General features: G+C 36.6%; 1 protein-coding gene across 1 annotated transcript in view; it reads left to right on the plus strand.

Annotated features, from left to right (window-relative positions):
* Positions 1-21,868, plus strand: part of LOC149770070 (tRNA (guanine-N(7)-)-methyltransferase non-catalytic subunit wdr4-like) — a gene marked incomplete at its 5' end in the record, with an annotated part of 41,958 nt that overhangs the window by 12,983 nt on the left and 7,107 nt on the right. Inside the window, 4 exons of the mRNA XM_089949429.1 lie at positions 1,974-2,031; positions 9,154-9,320; positions 15,363-15,555; positions 17,318-17,390. Coding sequence (XP_089805555.1) covers positions 1,974-2,031; positions 9,154-9,320; positions 15,363-15,555; positions 17,318-17,390 — 491 coding nt within the window. The remainder of the gene's footprint in view (positions 1-1,973; positions 2,032-9,153; positions 9,321-15,362; positions 15,556-17,317; positions 17,391-21,868) is intronic.

Here is a 21,868-nt window from a genome sequence, read left to right on the forward strand (position 1 = left end):
ATTCTGAGTTTTAAATTAAAGTCATGTACTTTCAGATCTTTCTACCAATATTATTTATCTGGTGTTGCATGTAGTCAGAAAATTTGTAGTTTTGTCCCATGTACAGGTTTAACAAGACTTCTTAGTTGACATTTAGAACTATAATTAAGGCAGTATTACTAACCAGAATATCAACTTTACTCAGATCTGGTGGCTTGGAAATGGAGACTGTTTTTATGCTCATAAAGCTAGCGAAGTACATGTGTTTTCATGATAGTACATGTACAAATAGAGGGTTTAATTGTATCAGTGCATATATAAATTTTGACTGGTATTCAGTATGTCTTTTCCTGAAAATATGTAGAAATTTCTCATCTGCAAGCAAAACATTTAGGTGGAAAATATTTGGGTAGATAATTCAGACAAATGTTACAGTTGTAAAAGTCAGGGCTGTTTGTATGTATAAACAGGATTTGTTAAATGTATTCAGCCATTTTGGGGACAAAAGTCAGTGGAAGCTATCAAACTTATTCCATCACCTTTGCCACTGAGCTTGTACAGTGGTCCCTCATTTCTATACCACTCTGTTATTATAATGTGGGTGGAAGTCGTTATTATAATGTGTAAGTTGTTAGTATAATGTGTATGAAAGTCATCAACCTCGTTTAATTGTTTAAATGTTGTTTAATTATTGCTGCTAAAATTATTTCAATTAATTTTGATTATTTCCTCATTGGCTCACTAGAACTACAGACCTGCCAACTCTTACGATTTTGCCATAAGTCTTACGAAAGTTACCCTTAAAATACGGACTTACTGCATACTAGCAAAAACTACAGAAAAATGATCATTGCTGAAAAATCCGGTTAATTGGTTCATCCATGTTTTATTTGGATCTGGGTTTTATCTTAGAATTAGTGAAATAAGCCAGGGAACCAGACTAACTTTACAGCAGTACCCCAGATGCTTTAAACTGCACCTGTTTATTCATGCAAAGTGTCTGCATGATCAAACTGTTGATTATGGAATGTTTTAAAATGCCATCCAGAAAGCGATGCATGTTTAAGACTAAAGGGAAAATAAGCTTTTAGAAAAGTGTTAATAATCAACACAGAAGAATGAAAAGGAGTATTCAGATTCTTGTGAATAAAAGCTGGAAAGGACAGAATTACGTTTATTGGACATCACATGTGAATTTTAGTATGTCTCGTGGTGGGAGATATGATTGCAGTTGTCATGTGAAATAGAAAAGAATTTACAAGAATTATTTCAAGTTGAGAGATAGCAACAAGCCATTGAGCTGCATAGGGTTTGGAACTAGAGTTTATGCAACTGTACTAGTGGTAAATAAAGTCTATGTGTACTTTACAAACTTATAAGTTGAACATAATGTTTCTCGTCGATGCGTCAAACTTTTAATTATGTTTTTCAGCTTTACAATGGCAGTTATTGATATTGTGTTAGACCTTACTGAAAACTGGTCAATCTTATGAAAAAAAATCAACTGCCTTACTGAGAAGAACTCGTCAGGGTTGGCAGGTCTGGAACCAGCTTTAATTTGGTTTCTTATAATTTAAACACCTTTTTTATTGGTTTCTTATCATTAAACACCGTAATTTTGCAGTTTTATATTCAAAATATGACAAATTCTTGTTGGAGCATACCTCAGTATAAGGTTGTTTTTGCTTATAACACGGGTTACTTATATGGCTTTCATGAAGAGTGTTATAAAGAGAAAGTGAGACCTGTTTCTGATATATCTTCTATGAACAGTTAGACTTTACATTCAAAGCAGAACAATGATAATTGAGCATGAAAATATTGACCAAAGTCATTTGGCAGCTGACTGGAATTTTGTCATTACAGTGTTCATAGTAGCAGTTTCTTAATTCACAGAGAGTGGAAGTTGATAGTGTGTACTTAATATGGTTATCTTGTTACACAGAAGAATGTTAATGAATCTTAACTTATGGAGTAATTCCTTTCTGTTTCAGTTTTGTCAGTCAGATTATGTATCTTAATAAGTCTGATTGCCTGCTGTCTGGATCAGGGGTAAGTGAAGACAAAAACTTCTATTTTCACATGTTAAACTCGTGTTTGATGATAAGCCCATCCACTTGTAAAATACTGTCATTACTCGCTTATAAGTCCAACTACAAACTACACAGACCCAGATCTGCAGTTGCATACAGTGATATTAGATCTGGGTCTGTGTAGTTTGTTAGTAGTAATCATTAGAACAAAAAACATAGACCCTTATCTGCAGGTGCATTATGCTGCGGTAGATCAGTATCTTTATTGTTTGCAGTTTTGCTTGACTTATAAATTAGTATATATGGTAATTTGCAGATTTATTAGGTAAGGGCACACACACATACAATCCCATTTCCCCATAAAATTATACAAGCTTTTGTCAAAGAAAAATAGTTTGATGAAGATAGTAGCTACAGAGAATAAAACGGAATTTTTTAATCAGCTTGCGTCATTGGTGCAGCATTCCCTCAATATAACTAGCTCAGGTGGTAGTGCTTTAGACTTGTAATCCAAAGGGTTGTGGGTTCAGTACCTGCCCAGGCCAGTCGGGTTGGCTGTGACAATATGTCCTTGGGAAAGGCAGGCTGATTTTCTGGAGTTTAATACTTTTGTTCAGCACATTATAGGCTGTGTATGGCGGTTTGTATATTTGGTGAAAGAAGGATCCAGAAAACACCCAGAACAAACCCATGGGAAGCCACTGGCAAGCTTTCTCGTGTAACCATGTTGGTTGAGCAACAAACAGGTGTGGACTGAGGTGTGATGTGAGTGGTCTATGATCTGTTAAAAGGTGAGCACCATAAACAATTCAGCCATCTGGTACCCCACCTTCAGAATGACATTTAGCTCCAGTTTCCATTTTCTATGATATAACCAGTGATGTGTTAAAAGTGTTGTTAGAACCAACAAAAACAAAACAAACTATCATTGGGAGTTGTGGATTATATCACCTTATAGCAAAATTGCCCTTTAATGAAGTGCACTACCACATAATAAAATGGAATCCATAATTGCTGTCTAAACAAAATCTTGTTATAATGAATGACTACATAGTGACCCAGCACATAGATTCACTGAACTATAAAGAGGTCACAATAACTACACTGCCTTTACATGTACACCTACTTTCACTTCAGAATAATAAGTTACTAAAATTCTATTTGTTCAAAGTAATTCAGAATCATTCACAATAGAGCCCTTCATATAACACAGTTCATTTTACTATGGAATTCATTTTATTATGTAGTAGTAAAGTTATATTTATGGTGTACTTCATTATAAGGTGGTTTCATTACAAGGCTCCAGTGGACAGTGTTATAACAAGGTCATGCTCTATAAATTAGTGACTGAACAAATGAATAAAAGTCACTTATTATGTTAGTAGAAGTGGCTTTAAATACATTCTGTTAGTTAACAGTGTATTGCAGGATCTTAAGTTGGATGGTTTGATCTTGGTGACCTTTTACTCTTTCAATGACCAGAAGATCTTGTGGGATGGATGTTGTCCATTGTCACATGTCCATCTGTCTATTAGCACGAGTTTGTTATTGCATCTTTTTCCTCCAAAACTACTTGGAGAATTGTAATGAAACATTATACACACATTCATTCCAAGGTCTTGTTGATCGTAAATGAAAACGGCACTACATAGACATACAAGGTGGCTACCATATCAGCCATTTAGATTTTTTTTTATATCATTACTTCTTTTGAATGGAAAGTCATGTCAACATGGGGTTTCACCAGAAGATTATTATATATCTAATTGGTCCCAACTGAAAATAGATCTGCTCAGACAACATAATGGCTGCCACAATGACCTTCTTTAAAATCTTGGTTTTCCCTACTCCTTCTGAAAGGGTAGTAATATCAACATGGAGTTTTCACTAAAAAACATGTGAAGTCTAATTGGGCCTAATTAAAATGGTGGCAGGCCATCTTGAAAATTCTACAGTCACTCTTTGTTCTAAATATGCTAATGGACCAATTGGAATGCAAAGTGGACACTGGGTTTTCACCAGAAGACTGATTATGATATCCAGCTCATCTTGAATGAAAATGGTGCCAATATAATCTCCGACAAGACTTGTCACTAATTTTATTAGATAGAAAGTCACTTAGAAACAAGGTTTTCATCAGAAGTCATCTTGTGGTATCTAATTTATCCAGAATGGGAATGATGGTGATCTGACATCAAGTATGGCTACCATGGCAGCTAACGTGAAAATCTTGTTATCACTAATCCTACAGAATTTATGGTCAAATGTACAAAGGGTTTTCATCAAAAGACTTTATGATGTGTAGATGGTCCTAAATGAAAACAGTGCCCCGCTAACATCATCATAATGAACATATTGAGAAAAAACATCTTGTCACTAATTGAAATGATGGTCATTTTGGAATGGGGTTTGAACCAAATTATTTGAATGGTTTCTTGTTTGTCTTAAATGAAAATGGTTCTGATCTGACATCCAGCATGGCTGCCACATCAGTTAATTTGAAAATCTTATTAGTAATAAATATTAGAGATATTTTCAACAGACATCAGTAAAAAAAAATGGTCTTATCTTGGATTTGTTTCAGTTCTCTTTGGACAGTTGAGGATTAGTTTCATCAAGTGAATCATGTTTCATTTTGTTAGCCAAATATTAGAATCGGAGTCTCATAGATTATCAGGAAGATACCAAATACATGCATGAGTGGCTGTTGTGTAACCAACATGTTGACTTGGTAATTTGCAAATCAGGAGGTTTTTTTTTCTTCCTTTTTCTTCAGTTTGTTCTTTTCCTTCTTCCTCTTCTTTGTTTGAAATGGATTTTGGCCAAACAAATCAGATGTTCTGTAGTCAAGAGTCTTTGGAGAATCTGTCCTAACATATTGTTATTTCTTCCAGTCTGTTTTATTTAATGATATTAGTACTATTACTACCACTGCTTTTCCATCCATTACCAACATCACCACTACCACTACTGCTTCTATTGCCATTACCAACATCACTGCCACCACTACTGCTTCTATTGCCATTACCAACATCACTGCCACCACTACTGCTTCTTGTGTTGTTATAGTGGATGTTAATAATCTAGACTCATTGGAAGACACATTTTGTCCAGCCTAATGGTTGCCTGAAAACCAAGAAATTTTTCTGACGAGAATTTTTGTCAAGGGCACATTCGATTAATCAGAATGCATAAGAAGTCTATATAACCAGTGTCTTGATAATCAGTGTTATTACCATATTCTCTATTATTGCAACCACTACTGCAGGTTTTGTTAGTTGTTGATATTATTATTATTATTATTATTATTATTATTATTGGTATTGTTGATAGTGATATAATTTCTCTTTAATATCAGTAATACCATACCTATTGCTGTTATTTAGCTAGTATAATTTCCCGTGAGGAAAGTACCCATAAAAAATGTCAAAAATGTTGTCTTTTCCTTAGGGTGAACCAGAAGCTTCCAGAATACTGTCCTCCCTCTCCTGCCACAGAAGAAACCCACACATATCTGGCATGCATGCAGGCACTATTCATTACTTTTTTCTGTCACATTGTTGTAGTGTTCAACAATGTTTCCATAAAGAAGATCAAATGCTGTTTCATTGGGCAGTGAGAATTACTATTGACTTTTATCACTGTTTATTTAAGCTGTCTTCAAGATTTTTAAATGTTTGTTCCATACATGTGGTGTACATCTTGACATTAAATTGTCCTTTTGTCTTTGCTAGCCTTTCTCAAGGCATTAGTGTTTTGAATTTGGTTTTTTATTCTAAGAATTTCTAAGCAGCAAAAGGGATGTATTTTATATTAATGTCCCTATCCTTGCATTTTACATTATATATCGACTCACTTTATCTGGTGTGTGCTACTTAGAAGTTTTTTGCATAATAAATCTTCTTCTCAGCATATTTATTTCAGGAACAATGGCTAAACAAGGTGTGGGTAAGTGTGGCCAGAGGAAATTTCTTTAGAACACCCCCCCCCACTTGTTTATCATGCACACGATTTAAGAGGACATACAGCTGTCCATTTTGTTGTCTTTGGTCTGATGAGTTATGGGATATTGCAGAGAGTCAACGAAGAGGAAAAAGGTATCCATATCTTCATCAGAGTTTACTAGGTTCTCTTTCTCTGAGTCACTTAGGTCTCAGAAAATTATTACCCTTATCTTCGTCAGAGACTCTAGGATTATGGGCCCACTCCCATGAGAGGTTATAAATGGGTGGAGAGTGAATCACACCAACCTCAGAGGATGGAGCAGCACCATCTTCATTCATTGAGGACAGAGAGTAAGTCATATTCTTCCAAGAGGGAGACACAGCAACCTTTCTTTACCACTAGGATAGAGTGATTTCCACCTTCCCCTTATGGAGGAGCAGCACCCTCTCACATCCAAAAGGGAGTGAGTCACATCCCATCCCCCCGAGGGAGGAAGTACCACCATCTACTGACACATAGCTTGGCAAGAGCTGATTGGGATGCACATACACACACACACAGAAAGCCTGTTTTCACCAATGTGATTGATTCCTTGGACAAGGTTAGGGCTCAGATCTGAGCATGAACCTTCATTCAGATCTGATTCCTATATCTAATCCTTGCCAAGCGACTGGGCACTGGGTAGGGGTATATGGTATGAAGATAGGATAGGGATTGAGAGACCACCAATACCAGTCTCTTGCATTGACCTCTGTTCTTTAAAACCATGCAGGAAATGAAGTCACCCTGACTGCCATCAGGGCCCATTGAACAAAGCCTAGCAACCCTAATCAAAGTAACAACTCCAATTCAGGGCTCTCCCTCAGCAGGCAGGCCCTAAAAGAGCATGGCATAAAGGCCCAGGGAAGAAGTTAGCTGGCCCTCTACCCTTTCCTAAGGAAAACGGTGGACAGCTCTAGGAACTCACATCATCTTCTGCAGAGCATACCTTTTCCTTCATTTTTTGTTGTTGCCAGATTAAACTTTTTTCATTGGCATGGGCAGGCATAATGGGATATGGCTGAGTCTTCCTGTCATAAGAGATGGCTACCAGTTTCAGTTTGAAAATCTCCCTCCTCTAAGAAGGTCCCCCATTTGCTTCCATCATTTAAATCTGGTGCACTTAAAGGAAGAGGTTCATTCCCTTCCTGAGAAGGGCACAGTAGAGAGGGTGTTAAAAGACCAATCTCTGACCATCTAATCCTAGATTATCCTGGTTCCCAAGAAAGAAGGAAAGTCTTACCTAATTGTTGACCTTTCCTCCCTAAACATATTTCTGCTGGAGGAACCATTCGAAATGGAGACCACAGCCTCAGTTAGGAATGTCAAAAGACCTGGCAATTGGGCTGTCTTCATCCAAATATAAGATGTGTACCTTCACATCTCTATCTTTTCTCCACACTTGAAGCACCTTAGATTTTGTTTGGATGGGGAGGTCTTTCAGTCCCAAGCTCTGCCATTTGGCCTTGCCACTGCATTCCAAGCTTTTACTAGGATCATGGGAGTAGTTGCATCCCATTTAAGATCATTAGGTATCCAATCCCTCCAATATTTTGATTATTTGTCAATCCACAATGGCAGTTCCTCAGACTACAACTGTCTCGATGGTCCAAAGTGACTAGGCTGGGTCTTCTACCAATCAGTGCTCAGTCCATCTCAAGATTTTGTCTATATGAAGATGAATTTCTTCACAGAGGATTAGTCTGTGACCCTCTCAACAGAGTAGATGAGATCCTGTCCCTGTTGGAGACTCCGAGAGTAAAGACGGCATTGTCAGCTCATCTTTTTCTCTCCATGCTGGGGATGTTGAACTCTGCAGCGGACCTGGTTCCCCTTGGCAGACTGCACTTGTAACCTCTGCAGTTTCTTCTTTTAGCTGTTTGGAAACTGCATAGGGACCCATTGAATGCTCCACTTTCTTTGGGTTGGGATATCCACTATCTGAATTATTGGACAAATTGGGGCTAGTTTCTGGTCAGAGTCTCCTATATATGCCTCTGAAACCCACTCTTACCTGTTGTTCACAGACTCATCAGATTTAGGATGAAGTGCTCACCTAGAGATGGAGGTAATGAGTCTTCAGGGTTCATTGTCTCAGGAAGAATCTACCCTCCACAAAAACAATTTGGAAATTAGAGCAGTATTTTTAGGCCTTCAGGAGTGCATCTACCAAATATAAGAGGTCACGGCATGATAGGCTCGTCTGACAACACATTTGTGGTAGAGTATCTCAGGAGTCAAGGAGGCACACATGCACCTTCTTGGTATATGGAGGTTTGGAGCCATTTTCACTGGGCAACTTATAAGGAATATTCCTCCTAGTTTCACGCATTTCCAGCAGAAAGAATATTTTGGCATATTGCATGTCAAGGAAAGGAAAGATAGTCTGTACAGAAGAGGTGCTTCACCAATCAATAGCAAACTGAACAACAAGCTCCCATTTTATGGATTGGACTAGAGGGCCTGGGCAGTAGATATTTTCAGCCTCAGCTGGTTTCATCTGTTTACCAGTCCCTTTCTAATAGGGACATGTCTTCATGAAAATGAAAGCCCATGAGATTCTAGTCATTGCTTTCTCATTACTTTTGCCTTCTTTTAGCTTTGCTTGTAAGCCCACCAAAGTGGACACAATTTCTCACTGGGCTTATTCGTTGCTCAAAAAGAACATACAGATTCCATCTTGCAGTAGTCTCCTGGTCTTCTTTGAGGGTGAGTATTCCTCATGTTTGTTTTTATTCACCATTTGTATGATCATCAGCCTATCACCAAACTGCCAAATTCAGCTATGCAATAGCAACGGGTATGTATTACTGATATTCAGATGTAATTTTTTTGAGGTGGTAAAACTAATTGTAATGGTGTAATACTTACCTGTTGTTATCGCCAGACTCCTACTACCCCCAACTGATGGCCCACTAAGTTAGGCTGCTCCCTCAGAACAATAAAGAGCACCAGCACACATGCCCAGTATGTTTGGAAATCTCTTGCAGGGTGATCCAGTGTTTTGGAAGCTTCTGGTTCACCCTAATGGGAGTATGACATTTTTATCATTAGGTCAAGGTATTTTCATTCCAGATTAATACTAGCTATGCAGTAGCAACAGGTAAGTATTACAGCATTAAAATTAGTTTTACCCCACCCACCACTACCTTTTCAGGATGGTACAATAAGATCCTGGGACTTGAATGGTCAGGAGAAAGGATATGTCAGATGTCAGAGGTCACAAGGTGAAGGTGAAGATAGAGAAACAACAGGCTCAGATATGGCTGTGAAATCTATAGAATACTGCTCCCTGCATCATATTGTAGCTGTTATCTTTTACAAGTATGCAAGTACATTTTATATCATCTACATTTGTAATCTTACATTAAAACATTTTATGTCAAGTGTGCAACAAGTTCTAATAGCTGACTTGTAATTCACTGATGACAAACTCATGCTTGAGGACAAGCTTTCCCCCAAGTTTCATCAGCCCAGGACCTATCTTGGGAGAAACACTGCATGCAACATACAGTAGTTTTGATTGCTCAGATGTTAGCATTGTTTTGGTCATCTTATGTAATTAAAACCGGAAGAACCTGGAGGAAACCATCCACAGCTATTGCTCCTGCTGTGTGGCATTAACTTGGGACTGTGCAGTTGCAAAGCATGTGTGATACCAGTTCACTGTTCAATCTCTAGTAAACCCTATTTTTGGTATGTTTTCGAACACTTTTTTTTTCAGACACATCACTTCTTTGGTGAAGAAAATATGTAAATGCCTTGTAATTTTCAGACATTGTGTGAATATAATTTTTGTCTACATCTTATGATTTTGGACACGATGTACAAAGATCTCAAGTAAATCCTCAGTGTTTGCCAGTAATTTTCAGAGTTTGCTTCATTTGTCAGCAATAAATATTTAATGTGATCATGAACTTTCATGAACTAAATAACTCTAAATCCTCTATTGTAGGATGAATGATTGCAGGTTCATGATAATTCCAACAAATAAAAACCAACCAGATGCATAAAAATAGCTTATTGTATTTTCAAGTCCTACCTATTTTTTATATATATAAAATGCATTGTGTCAATTCTCAAGAAACATTCTCAGCATGGGGATCAAATATGTGCATGACAGTGAATGCATAATGATGTTAGGAGGACTTCAGTAGATGTGTTATATCAAATATGTGCATGATAGTGAATGCATAATGATGTTAGGAGGACTTAGTAGATGTGTTATATCAAATATGTGCATGATAGTGAATGCACAATGATGTTAGGAGGACTTCAGTAGACGTGTTATATCAAATATGTGCATGATAGTGAATGCACAATGATGTTAGGTGGACTTCAGTAGATGTGTTATATCAAATATGTGCATGATAGTGAATGCACAATGATGTTAGGAGGACTTCAGTAGACGTGTTATATCAAATATGTGCATGACAGTGAATGCACAATGATGTTAGGAGGACTTCAGTAGATGTGTTATATCATGAATATTTTACCCCCTTCCAAAACTAAAAAGTGCAGAGTTTTCAGGTCAATTTTACTTTAAAACCATGATGCCCTACTTTATCTAATTAAACAATACATGAAAGAGCTGTTATAGATTTAGTTTTGTGCTTAGTAATATGCACAGTATTATTTTATTTTATTTATAAAGTCTTTAAGGACTAGTGTTCAGTTTATTCTGTTGTTGCTGGGTTTTTTTACTATTCTTTATTTCCAGTACTCAGAATTAAGTATTGGTGGTGTCACTGTAGTTGACACATCAGTTTTGTTGTTCTTTATAGACTCAGCTGTGCAGGTAAAGTATTGCTGTTTTAATTTACATTCAGTCCAAGTTCCATGCAAATTCTCATCAATTGTATTTGTTATACAAAATTATTGTTTTTGTTTTCAGAGTTTGTTTTTTACAGCAGTGTCTAAGAAACAAGATGTGAGGAAATGTGGATACAAGAAAGTCCCCTGTGAGACACACCCCACCTGCCTTGTGTGTACCAATTGTATGAGAACAGATGATGCCCTTTTTTGTTGTCGCTGGTCAGTTGAGGTCTGGAACCTGGTTGCATATGGACATAAAAAGATTGGAAGAAAGGGCTGTCCTTCTCTTCATCAGAGTCTTCAGGTTTCTCAATCTATGAGTCTTGCAGGTCTCAGAGAGAAATTCTCTGCTCCTCAGGGAAGAAGTGTACTTATAGGTCCTAGGAGTGTATCGAATCAGTCTCTTTAAAGGCTAATAAGGACCATGGGACCCCTTCCAATGGAGAATATAAATGGGTGGAGAGTAAGTCACACCCATTGGTGAGGGAGGAGCAGCACCCTCTCCAATCCCACAGGGCAGATAAGGCATGCCCTCCCCACCCCCTTTTTTTCTTGTCCACAGTTCAGTCATTAGTGGCAACAGGATTCAGCCACCCTAAAAAAGGAGAATTACAGTGGGTGTCTCTGTCTGGTCTCCAATCTTCTACTCCCAGATTTTCTTGGTTCCCCAAAAAGGTGGGAAGTTATGACTAATTATCGACCTTTCCACCGTAAACAAATTTCTGCAAGGAGGACCCTTTGAAGATGGAGATCAAAGCCTAAGTCAGGAACACCATAAGGCCCAGTAAATGGGCTGTTTCCTACAGAATGCATACCATAACATCTTGATCTTTTCTCCTCACAGGAAGTAACTTCAGTTTTGCTTTGATGGGGTGGTCTTCTAATTTCATGCTCTGCTGTTTGACCTAGCTTCTGCAACCAGAGCTTTTACTGGACTTATGGGAGTAGTTGCCATCCATCTAAAGTCAGTGGGGGACTTATGGGAGTAGTTGCCATCCATCTAAAGTCAGTGGGGGACTTATGGGAGTAGTTGCCATCCATCTAAAGTCAGTGGGGGACTTATGGGAGTAGTTGCCATCCATCTAAAGTCAGTGGGGGACTTATGAGAGTAGTTGCCATCCATCTAAAGTCAGTGGGAATCCTTATCCTCCAGTATTTCAACAACTGTTTGATCCACATTGGCTGGTTTGAGTACCTCAGACAAGATCTGACTCATGTGACCTGACTGGGCCTTTTACCCAGCTTAGAGAAATCTGAACTGGTTCCATCACAGGATTTCACATACATTGGGATGAATGGACACTTTCATCCCAGAGTGGGATTGTTTGTTCACTTGTACATTCCTGCCCTTCAGAATGATCTCTCAAGTATTTTCAAAAGTTGGGACCTTCACAGCTGAGCTTATTTTGACAGCTACTCTGTGGCCATAATGATACATGGTTCAGTGATCTTCTCAACCATCTGGTAGACCAATCCAGGACATTGCCACAAACTCTTCACCTTCGCCCTTGGCTCATCTCCAATGATCTATCTGCCAGGACACATTTTCAAGCCATGTTGCTCAAGTGCATCATTCAAGCCAGGACATGTAGTTATTCTATGGTCTATAATGCCAAATGGAGAATCTTTTGTGATTGGTGCTGGAGGAAATGTGTTTATCCCAGCTTTCCTTCTATGAGCACAGTGGTTGATTTTCTTCCCTTCCTTTTTAAAGAGACAAAGACTGGTTTCTACTGTCATGGGCTATAGAGCAGCCTATCCAACACATTCAGATTTTCAAAAGGCCTTGCTATCAGTTTGAATTCTCACACTGCCATCCTGATGAGGGATTTTTAAGTGCATATACTATTGTTTTAGTTTTTAATGACTAGGTAGAATCTCTTTTGTGTCTTTGTGGTTTTAAGTATACCCCCACCTGCTTCTTTAAAGGACTTTATCCAAAAGATTGTTTTCTTGCTCTACTAGCATCCGTGAGATGAAAGAGCAAGCTTCATGCCCTATCCATAGAACCAGGCTGTCTACATTTTAATGGGAATTATGAGTTGGTTTCTCTCCTTGCCAATTAGGTTTTTTAAACACAGAAAAAAATAGCTTCTGTCAGTAGGTCCATTCCAATACATACTTCCAGTCTCAGTCATATATGTGCTGGTGATGATCTAGATCAACTTGTATGCCCAGTTAGGGGGTATGTGAGAAAGCTTGCCAGTAGCTTCTCGTGGGTCGGTGGTTCTTTCAGGGTTTTCCTGGGTTCTTCCTCCACCATTAATACTGGCTGCCATGTATAGCCTATCGTGTGCTGAAAAATGTCATTAAACCCTACAACAACAAAAACAATGCCCAGCTAGGGCTTTATTTTTGTATTTGGCAGCCTCTAAAGAGAGAAGAAACTGTATGAAGCATCGTTTCCTTGCTCAAAAGGACACACAGCTGATACTTCATCTTCCACTGTTTTGAGGTGGATTGTCACAACATTCAAGTGAGCTTTTCACCGGTAGTCCCTTTTTTCAAGAAGATTCAGTCCCATGAGATTCAAGCCATGCTACCTCATGAGTCAATCTAAGTCATCTGTCTTTAGAGGATGTTATCAGATCCACATTTTGGTGATCACACTATCTTCTTCAACCTGCATTCCTTTACACCAAGGCAAAAGCATTTTTTTTCTCTAGGATCCATAGTCGTGGCACAAAAAAATAGGATATATTACAGTAGTAGACACTTGTACCATAAAAGTAAGTATTTCCTTGTTTTTCGTTTCCAGCTTTATGGATAATCAGCCTCCCACTAATCTCACAAATACAACTATGCAGTCACTACAGCTACCTTATTCCTGATACTAATATATACTTTTTTAGGGGTGGGTAGGATAAAATTAATTTTAACGATCTTACCTGTTACCATTGGCAGATTCCTTCCTCCCAACCCGCAGTGATTTCCCACATGTGGTCTACAACCTTGAAAATGATAGGACTACTGGTAATGTGCATGGGTTGCAGAGTTGACTTCCAAAACTTCTGGAAAGTGTTATAAGTCTGTGCTCTTAAAATAAGTAACAGAAATGAGTGAAGACAACAAGCTTTGTAAAGTTTAACAAATAATTTATTTAGTGAAAATGAGAATAAAGAACTTAAGGTTTTATGAATTAAATGTTAAAAAAATCCAAAAATTTTAAAAAAAAACAAGTCTTGTCAATGAAAATTTCTAAGTGAACCTCAGTTCAAATCCAGATGAAATTCAAGATGGAAGGCATTGATAGTCAGCATTGTACTGATGTGTCAACAGTCTCATGTTGAATCACAGAAAATATTATTCCAGTTTTGAATTCCATATAAATTCCAGTGAATGTCTTTGTTCAGGAATTATATCAGAGCACTTTTGTATTTATAAGGAAAACAGTTACTTGAATTCAATAATTTGAAGAAATATAAAATTCAGTCCAAACTGGTCACAACATAATACAAGTTAACATGTCAAATGTTTTAAGCCTGACTGGCAATCCTTTATCATAACATCAGTTATAAGACTAAGTAAAATGCAAAACAGATTCCCAGATGGGGGACAAGAGTTCATTCTTCTGGAAAAAATAGAAGTTTGTTAGATGATAAATATCACGTAGTCCAGGTATGACTTTGACTCAACTTAATGATTCTTACTCTGAGACAGATAAGAAAGCAAATAAAAAGTTGCTTACCAAAACTGTCACTGATTTTGGAACATGGTCAGAAACTAGATGCAATGTTGTTATTATTAATTGTTTACATAGAAAATATAAAAAAATCAATTCTGGACAATGTCAAATATAGTAAACAATGTTACCTTACAATAGCATGCAATGGAATAAAATTTTTTTAAAACAAACCAACAAACGATTAAATTAAATATACATAATAAAAGTCACCCTATGGGTAGATGAATTCTCATCAAACAAACTAGGTTCATTTCCATCCTGGGGCCCTGAGTGGCTGAGTGGTCTAAAGCACTCAATGTTATGGATTGCTGCCATCTCACCTCTGTCTGCATTGGTTTGAATCTCTGACTCATCCAATGTGGTTATGTGAGAAAGCTTGCCAGTAGCTTCTCGAGGATCAGTGGTTCTTCCCAGAGTTTTCCTGGGTTCTTCCTCCACCATTTATACTGGCCGCCATGTATAGCCTATCTTGTGCTGAAAAATGGCGTTAAATCCTACAACAACAACAACAAAGAGTAGGCTATGCAAATAGCACCAGGTTAGTCATTATCATTAAAATTAGTTTACCTCATCCCTCCTCCAAACCTCTACATATTGACCCCCAGGGCTTATCATTTGAGTAATTTATAAGCCCATCCCTGCTTTTTGAAATTGTTAATTGATTGACTCCAGGGCTTTTCTTAAGAGTAACACTTGTAAGCCTAACATTGCGTTTCTTATAATTGATATAGGTTGGACCCCTGGGCTTATCACATAATCACAAACAAGTATTTACAATTTTATGTTAAAGCAACCATTCCTAATCCATATTAGTAGTGCAGTGCCATTTTGCTTACTTATACTAAACCAATAATCTACTTTCACAGGTTGAATGTACTCCACCTGTACCATTTATCTGAGGATTCATCGAGCATCAAGTTCCTGACTGAAGTCGTTGTGACTGAGGAACCCTGGGATATATGTTTTGATGAAAAAGGCAGACTTTGGGTACTTCAGCCAAGTAAAGAACAAACGTTGCTTGTCTTCCAGAGTTGGCGGGATGAATCACACTCATTCCAGGTAGCATATTTAGTTGTTTATAATCAGCATCTACTGGCACATAATGCCACTACATTTATTTTAACCTGAAATGTTTTGTGAGTTCATAAATTAGTGCATTCTAAATCATAATAAAACAATATTGATAATTAATTATTTAATTAATTAAATCTGAGATATCAAAATCTTTAATTTCAGAAGTACAAAAAATAACTACACCACTCCCTCGATAACTCGCATACCTGCTTATAACGCGAGTTCAGTCATGGATTCCATTTTTTAAACCAGAAAATACACCAAAAATTAATCCCTATTTGTTGAACATGGAGAAAATTGCGATCAAAATTGGTAATGGAAACTTTAATAAATATATAAATACAGATTAAATAATTTTTTTATCAATTGAAATTTATAGTTCTAGTTCTTTTTTTTAGTTCCTTTTAAATGTAATCATCATAAATGCAAAGTGTCCTCTTGTAATTAAGTGTAAAATGCATCAATCTACCATAACAGCTATGTCCACGATTGTTTCTCTGAGAATCCAATTAAGTGCCAACCGTGTTTTGATAACTGACTTCCGGAAGTATTTGTTGTATTGTTGCACTGAATTAAAAGCTGGCCTCCTTTGTATTATCACATTAATTATGTCTTTTGAATCAAATAAAGGAGGTGGAATAAAAGAGAAGTTAAAAGGCACAAAAATTCTATAAACTAAAAATCTAGCGGCCCCATCGTATGTAGGGTCAGTTCACTTCATGTGATCAATGAAACACTTATAAATGTTATTGTGTATGTAACATAAACTACCTTAAATTAACTGACTCTTTCAGAACTTTGATCAAAGATAAGGCAGCCAAGCAAAATGAATACTTCGTAAAATAAAAGAGCTTTATTTCACATATACGGACCATTGTGGGAAAGCGAGTTTCAGAGAATTCTTGCACTGACACTTAGAGATATCCTCAAGGATAATAAGAAGTTTCATTATTAATTCCAATGAAACCACTACATCAATATGGTACTAATTGAGCAATACGAAAATTGAGTTTCGATGTAGACGATTGTCTCACGAAATAAATGTCGCGTGTTTTTGAAAAAAAAGGAATCTTGTTTGGTGGTGTATCAACATTTAGTCTAGTTCCCTGCTCTTGGGACTCCCGATTTGGCAGGATAATATTAAATACCACTATGAGGAAACCAGACTCATCAAGAAAACAAAAGCAGTGATGTAATACACAGATTTTTTTCACGTACACGTAATGGTTGTTGAAACCAGTTGGAATGATCTTTCATATGTTGGACATTTTGAAAATAATTTTTTTTAAACAGAATAACAAACAACTTCATTCGAAAAAGCGTGTTATTAAAAATTATTGTTGACGTGATTGTAAAATAAGGATTCAGTCAATAGACAGCCCAGTTCCCTAACGCCGCTCCCCTCCCCCACAGTTTTCTCAATGTCAAAGCGATTTTTTTTCTTCAATTTTTGGAACTCTCTCGGTAACTCGAGCCTCTCTTATAGTGCAATCTGTGTTTGAGGACCCTGTTGTGCGCAAGTTATCGAGGGAGAGGTGTACATGGAATAGTTTATACGTGGTTTTTTGTGTGAAATCTATACTTAATTAGCTTTTAGCTATGATGTGTAATTACTTTTTTTTAAATAAAATTTAAATTCCATTACAATAAAAAAGCAGTGGAGTTATAACTATTTTCAGAGAAAAGTAATTACACATCAGAACTAAAAGTTAATTTGAGTATTTTTCTGCTTTTCTGTCTTTGGCAGATAACACAGTGCACTGATGAAGACATTGCATCTATTCTGAAAGAGGTCAGCTTGAACTGGGAATTCTTTGAAGGTAGTCTAAATATTGTGTAACTGATATTCCAGTACCCAGTGAAAGTAAACAACAAATGCTGAATTAATATCTTGCCTCAGAATTTTGCACCTAGATTTTATCCAGCAGTGGATGAAAAAAAACATGCTAATGTACTCCCTCATTATAAAGTTCATTGAGATTCTTGGCACACACTGCCTTATAATAAAGGGGCTTGTCTGAGTATGTTTGTATCCATCAAGTACCACAATTATTTGGTATGCAATGCACAATTCACTTCTAGCAGTATAGTCTATACAGTTATAGCAAATTTTAGATAAATAAAAAAACAGTAAACTAATCGACCATTATATGATGAAAAATGTTTGCATTGTTTATAAATTGATAAAATCTTTGCATATATTATTTTTAAATTGATAAACTGAGATGACAATGCCAACTCATTAGCATATTAAATTCTTTTAATTCAAAGACATTTTCATTGGGGTTTTTTAAACAATTTATAAAGACATAATTTTCTGTTTATTGTGAAACACTCTTGAAAATCAAGTGAAAAAAAATAAGGTTGCAATGACTTTAATTTGCACATGTTATGTATATATCTGTCAGGATCAGGTCATCGTAACAGTAGATTTAAAAATTGTGATGATCAGATTTTCTTCTAAATCAGTAGGATTTCTTATCGACATAAATTGTATGCATTTTAAGGTGATTGAAAACAAAACAAGCTTTTGCCATAATATGTATTATCTTCATATACAAAACATCAAGTTTTGAACATAAAGCAAATTCTGACAGCAATGGTAATTTAATAATTAACATGAGCCAGTTAATGTCAATTAAATGAAAATGGAAGAGTTGTACATCTCACAGTTCATTGCAGAGATTTTAGAGAAAAAAAATTCACAAGCATTTTTAGTTTCCTTCACAGGTTTACTGCCTGGTGTCCACAGATAATATTCATTGCAATTATTAAGTTTCAAATCTGACAGGTTTTCAGTAGTTTTCTGGACCACATTTTCCCTAAGCAATGATGTCTGCCTATGTCTAGGGATATAATTTCTTCCCCCATCTACTATCTTAAAATTTACTTTGCATGAAATACACGATGCAAACTCAGAACCTTTGCTATTCACCTTCACTGACTTATAATCCACTTTGCATGAAACATACAATGCAGACTTAGAATTGTTGCTGCTCACCATCACCAACTTAAATTGTTGAACTTGTAATATTCTTTAGTGACAGGTTTTTAGCACTGGGAAAAGCACATTTCAAAATTTTGACATGAACTGACTGAAAAAAAATAGATAAGAGCTTCAATGAAATATTCTAATTACAAGTAAAACATCTTGAAAAAACACAATAACAAACATGACAGTCAAAATGTTTATGAAAGTCATTTTGCTGAAATCATGTTTTGGTCAGACTCCTTTTTCACTCACATCCTCAATCAGGATCTCACCATTGGTTGTAAGCTGTCCAAATTACAGCAGTAATGTAATTAATTTACAGCTTGTTGTGTGTAAACATAAGAGCTGTTGTATAACAATTCTTAATTAGAATATTCTGCATGCATCATTGCATTAATTGTTGCATTGGTGGAACGGTTCCAGTCTCCAATAAAATGGTTTTGACTGGTTTCTGTAATGTATTGTCATAACACATAAAAATGTGCATTTTTTCCCTCCAAAAATGTATTTAACATCATTTAATTTTGTAAATCAGTGGATTTTAGCTATAAAATGGTAGGTGTAGTAGGTAGAATTTAAAACAATTTTTGTCCTACCACTGGTAGAATCACATTAATGTATATAGTACAAGTGCTTTGCTTGTCTGTTATCAGTAAAACATGTGGCAGCATTGTATGTCAAGTTTATTCCCTCGGGAGTAATTGTGCAACATTTCACATGTAGCCAGCTCTGCAGTCTTTGTAGAATACTGAGAATAAACAATGTATTAACTTGCATCTGGAAGGGGGCTGAGATTTATCAACTAGATTCTTATACACAGGATTATTGTATGTTAAAACACTCTGATTTTTGTTTGCTTAGCAAATATCTGATTCATCAAGGAACTATTTCCAAATTCATTTACATGTGTAATCATTAGTTTTGCTTATTGCACTAATCATGGCCCATTATTGTTTTCACAGAATAATCAAATGAACAAAGGTTATAAAATTCTGCATGATTATTTTGATCACATAAAGTGAGTTAATTTCAGTATTATCTGGTAGCCCTGCTGTTTTTTCATAGCTAAAAAGGACCACTCTGGTGGCCTAGTGGTTTGAGCATCTGCTTTGGATGCTGGAGGTCATGGGTTTGAATCCCACCCCAGTCATATCAAAGACTTATACAAATGGTACTAACAGCTGCCTCGCTTGGTGCTCAGCATTAAGGTTAGTGTTAGGACTGGTCTGCCTGGTGTCAGGATAATGTGACTGGGTGGGACATCATGCTACATGTCTGAGGCATGATGCCCCTGTGCTAGACATCACTATAAACTGCCACACTGCAGACATCATAGTGATATGACTGAAATACTGAAAAAGCTATGTTAAAAATCCAAATCACACACACTGATAGCTAAAAAGATAATTAGGGTGTTATAAAGGTTGATTGACATGCTGAAATTTAGGTTGATTGACATGCTGAAATTTAAATAAGTCAGGTTTCCTTAAATATTGTATGTTTATATTGCTTGAGCAGTTTTAAAAAATGTGATTAGTGTCAGGTCAGACTACACCTGCTGCTTAAGTAACAGTACACTACTACATGTGACGTGACCTTGAGTGGACAGCTACACCTGGCTTCCTCTGGAAAGTCTTCGCTGGCAGATCTGCTGACTAAGCAGACCAAGTCATTAGCATGTAAACCCTTCTTTAAGGGCAATAACATACAAATCTTTTTCTCAAGGGCAATAGCACCTAAACTCTTCATTAAGGGCAATAGCACCTAAACTCTTCATTAAGGGCAATAACACCTAAACTCTTCATTAAGGGCAATAACACATAAACTCTTCATTAAGGGCAATAACACATAAACCCTTCCATTAAGGGCAATAATACATAAGCCCTTTCATTAAGGGCAGTAACACATAAACCCTTCCATTAAGGGCAATAACACATTAAACCCTTCCATTAAGGGTAATAACACATAAACCCTTCCATTAAGGGCAATAACACAAACTCTTCCATCAAGGGCAATAACACATAAACTCTTCATTAAGGGCGGTAACACATAAACTCTTCATTAAGGGCAATAACGCATAAACCCTTCTATTAAGGGCAATAACACATAAACTCTTCCATTAAGGGCAGTAACACATTAAACCCTTCCATTAAGGGCAATAAGCAGACCAAGTCATTAGCATGTAAACCGTTCTTTAAGGGCAATAACATACAAATCTTTTTCTCAAGGGCAATAGCACCTAAACTCTTCATTAAGGGCAATAACACCTAAACTCTTCATTAAGGGCAATAACACCTAAACTCTTCATTAAGGGCAATAACACATAAACTCTTCATTAAGGGCAATAACACATAAACCCTTCCATTAAGGGCAGTAACACATAAACCCTTCCATTAAGGGCAATAACACATAAACTTTTCCATTAAGGGCAATAACACATTAAACCCTTCCATTAAGGGTAATAACACATAAACCCTTCCATTAAGGGCAATAACACAAACTCTTCCATCAAGGGCAATAACACATAAACTCTTCATTAAGGGCAGTAACACATAAACTCTTCATTAAGGGCAATAACGCATAAACCCTTCTATTAAGGGCAATAACACATAAACTCTTCCATTAAGGGCAATAACACATTAAACCCTTCCATTAAGGGCAATAACACATAAACTCTTCCATTAAGGGCAATAACACTTAAACCCATCCATTAAAGGCAATAACACATAAACTCTTCATTAAGGGCAATAACACATAAACTCTTCATTAAGGGCAATAACACATAAACCCTTCCATTAAGGGCAAAAACACATAAACCCTTCCATTAAGGGTAATAACACTTAAACTCTTCCATCAAGGGCAATAACACATAAACTCCTCATTAAGGGCAATAACACATAAACCCTTCATTAAGGGCAATAACATATAGACCCATTGATTCAAGCCAATAATAACACATAAACTCTTCATTAAGGGCAATAACGCATAAACCCTTCCATTAAGGGCAATAACACATAAGGGGGCACTCACCAATTATTGTGTACTTTTGAGAGAGTGACGTATGTAAGGTGAAGTTGTTTGCATTTAAAACATGCACAGTGGAGAGAATGTTGGCATACCTCTATGCTACATTAATGTTATGTGAATGATATTTCTTTGGATATTGTACTTTTGGAAATTGTACATGAGTTAAACACACTGCTAACTAAAATGACTGCTCCCTTGTGCTAAAAAAATCAGCCTGAATTAGGGTAAAGTACACTATCCATAGCAGCTATTAAAATAGGGAAAATGAATTTTGTCAGA

The sequence above is a fragment of the Sinohyriopsis cumingii genome, unplaced genomic scaffold, assembly GCF_028554795.1.
Source record: "Sinohyriopsis cumingii isolate HCF-2022 unplaced genomic scaffold, ASM2855479v2 utg002725l, whole genome shotgun sequence".
In the NCBI taxonomy this organism is placed as follows: Eukaryota; Metazoa; Mollusca; class Bivalvia; order Unionida; family Unionidae; genus Sinohyriopsis; species Sinohyriopsis cumingii.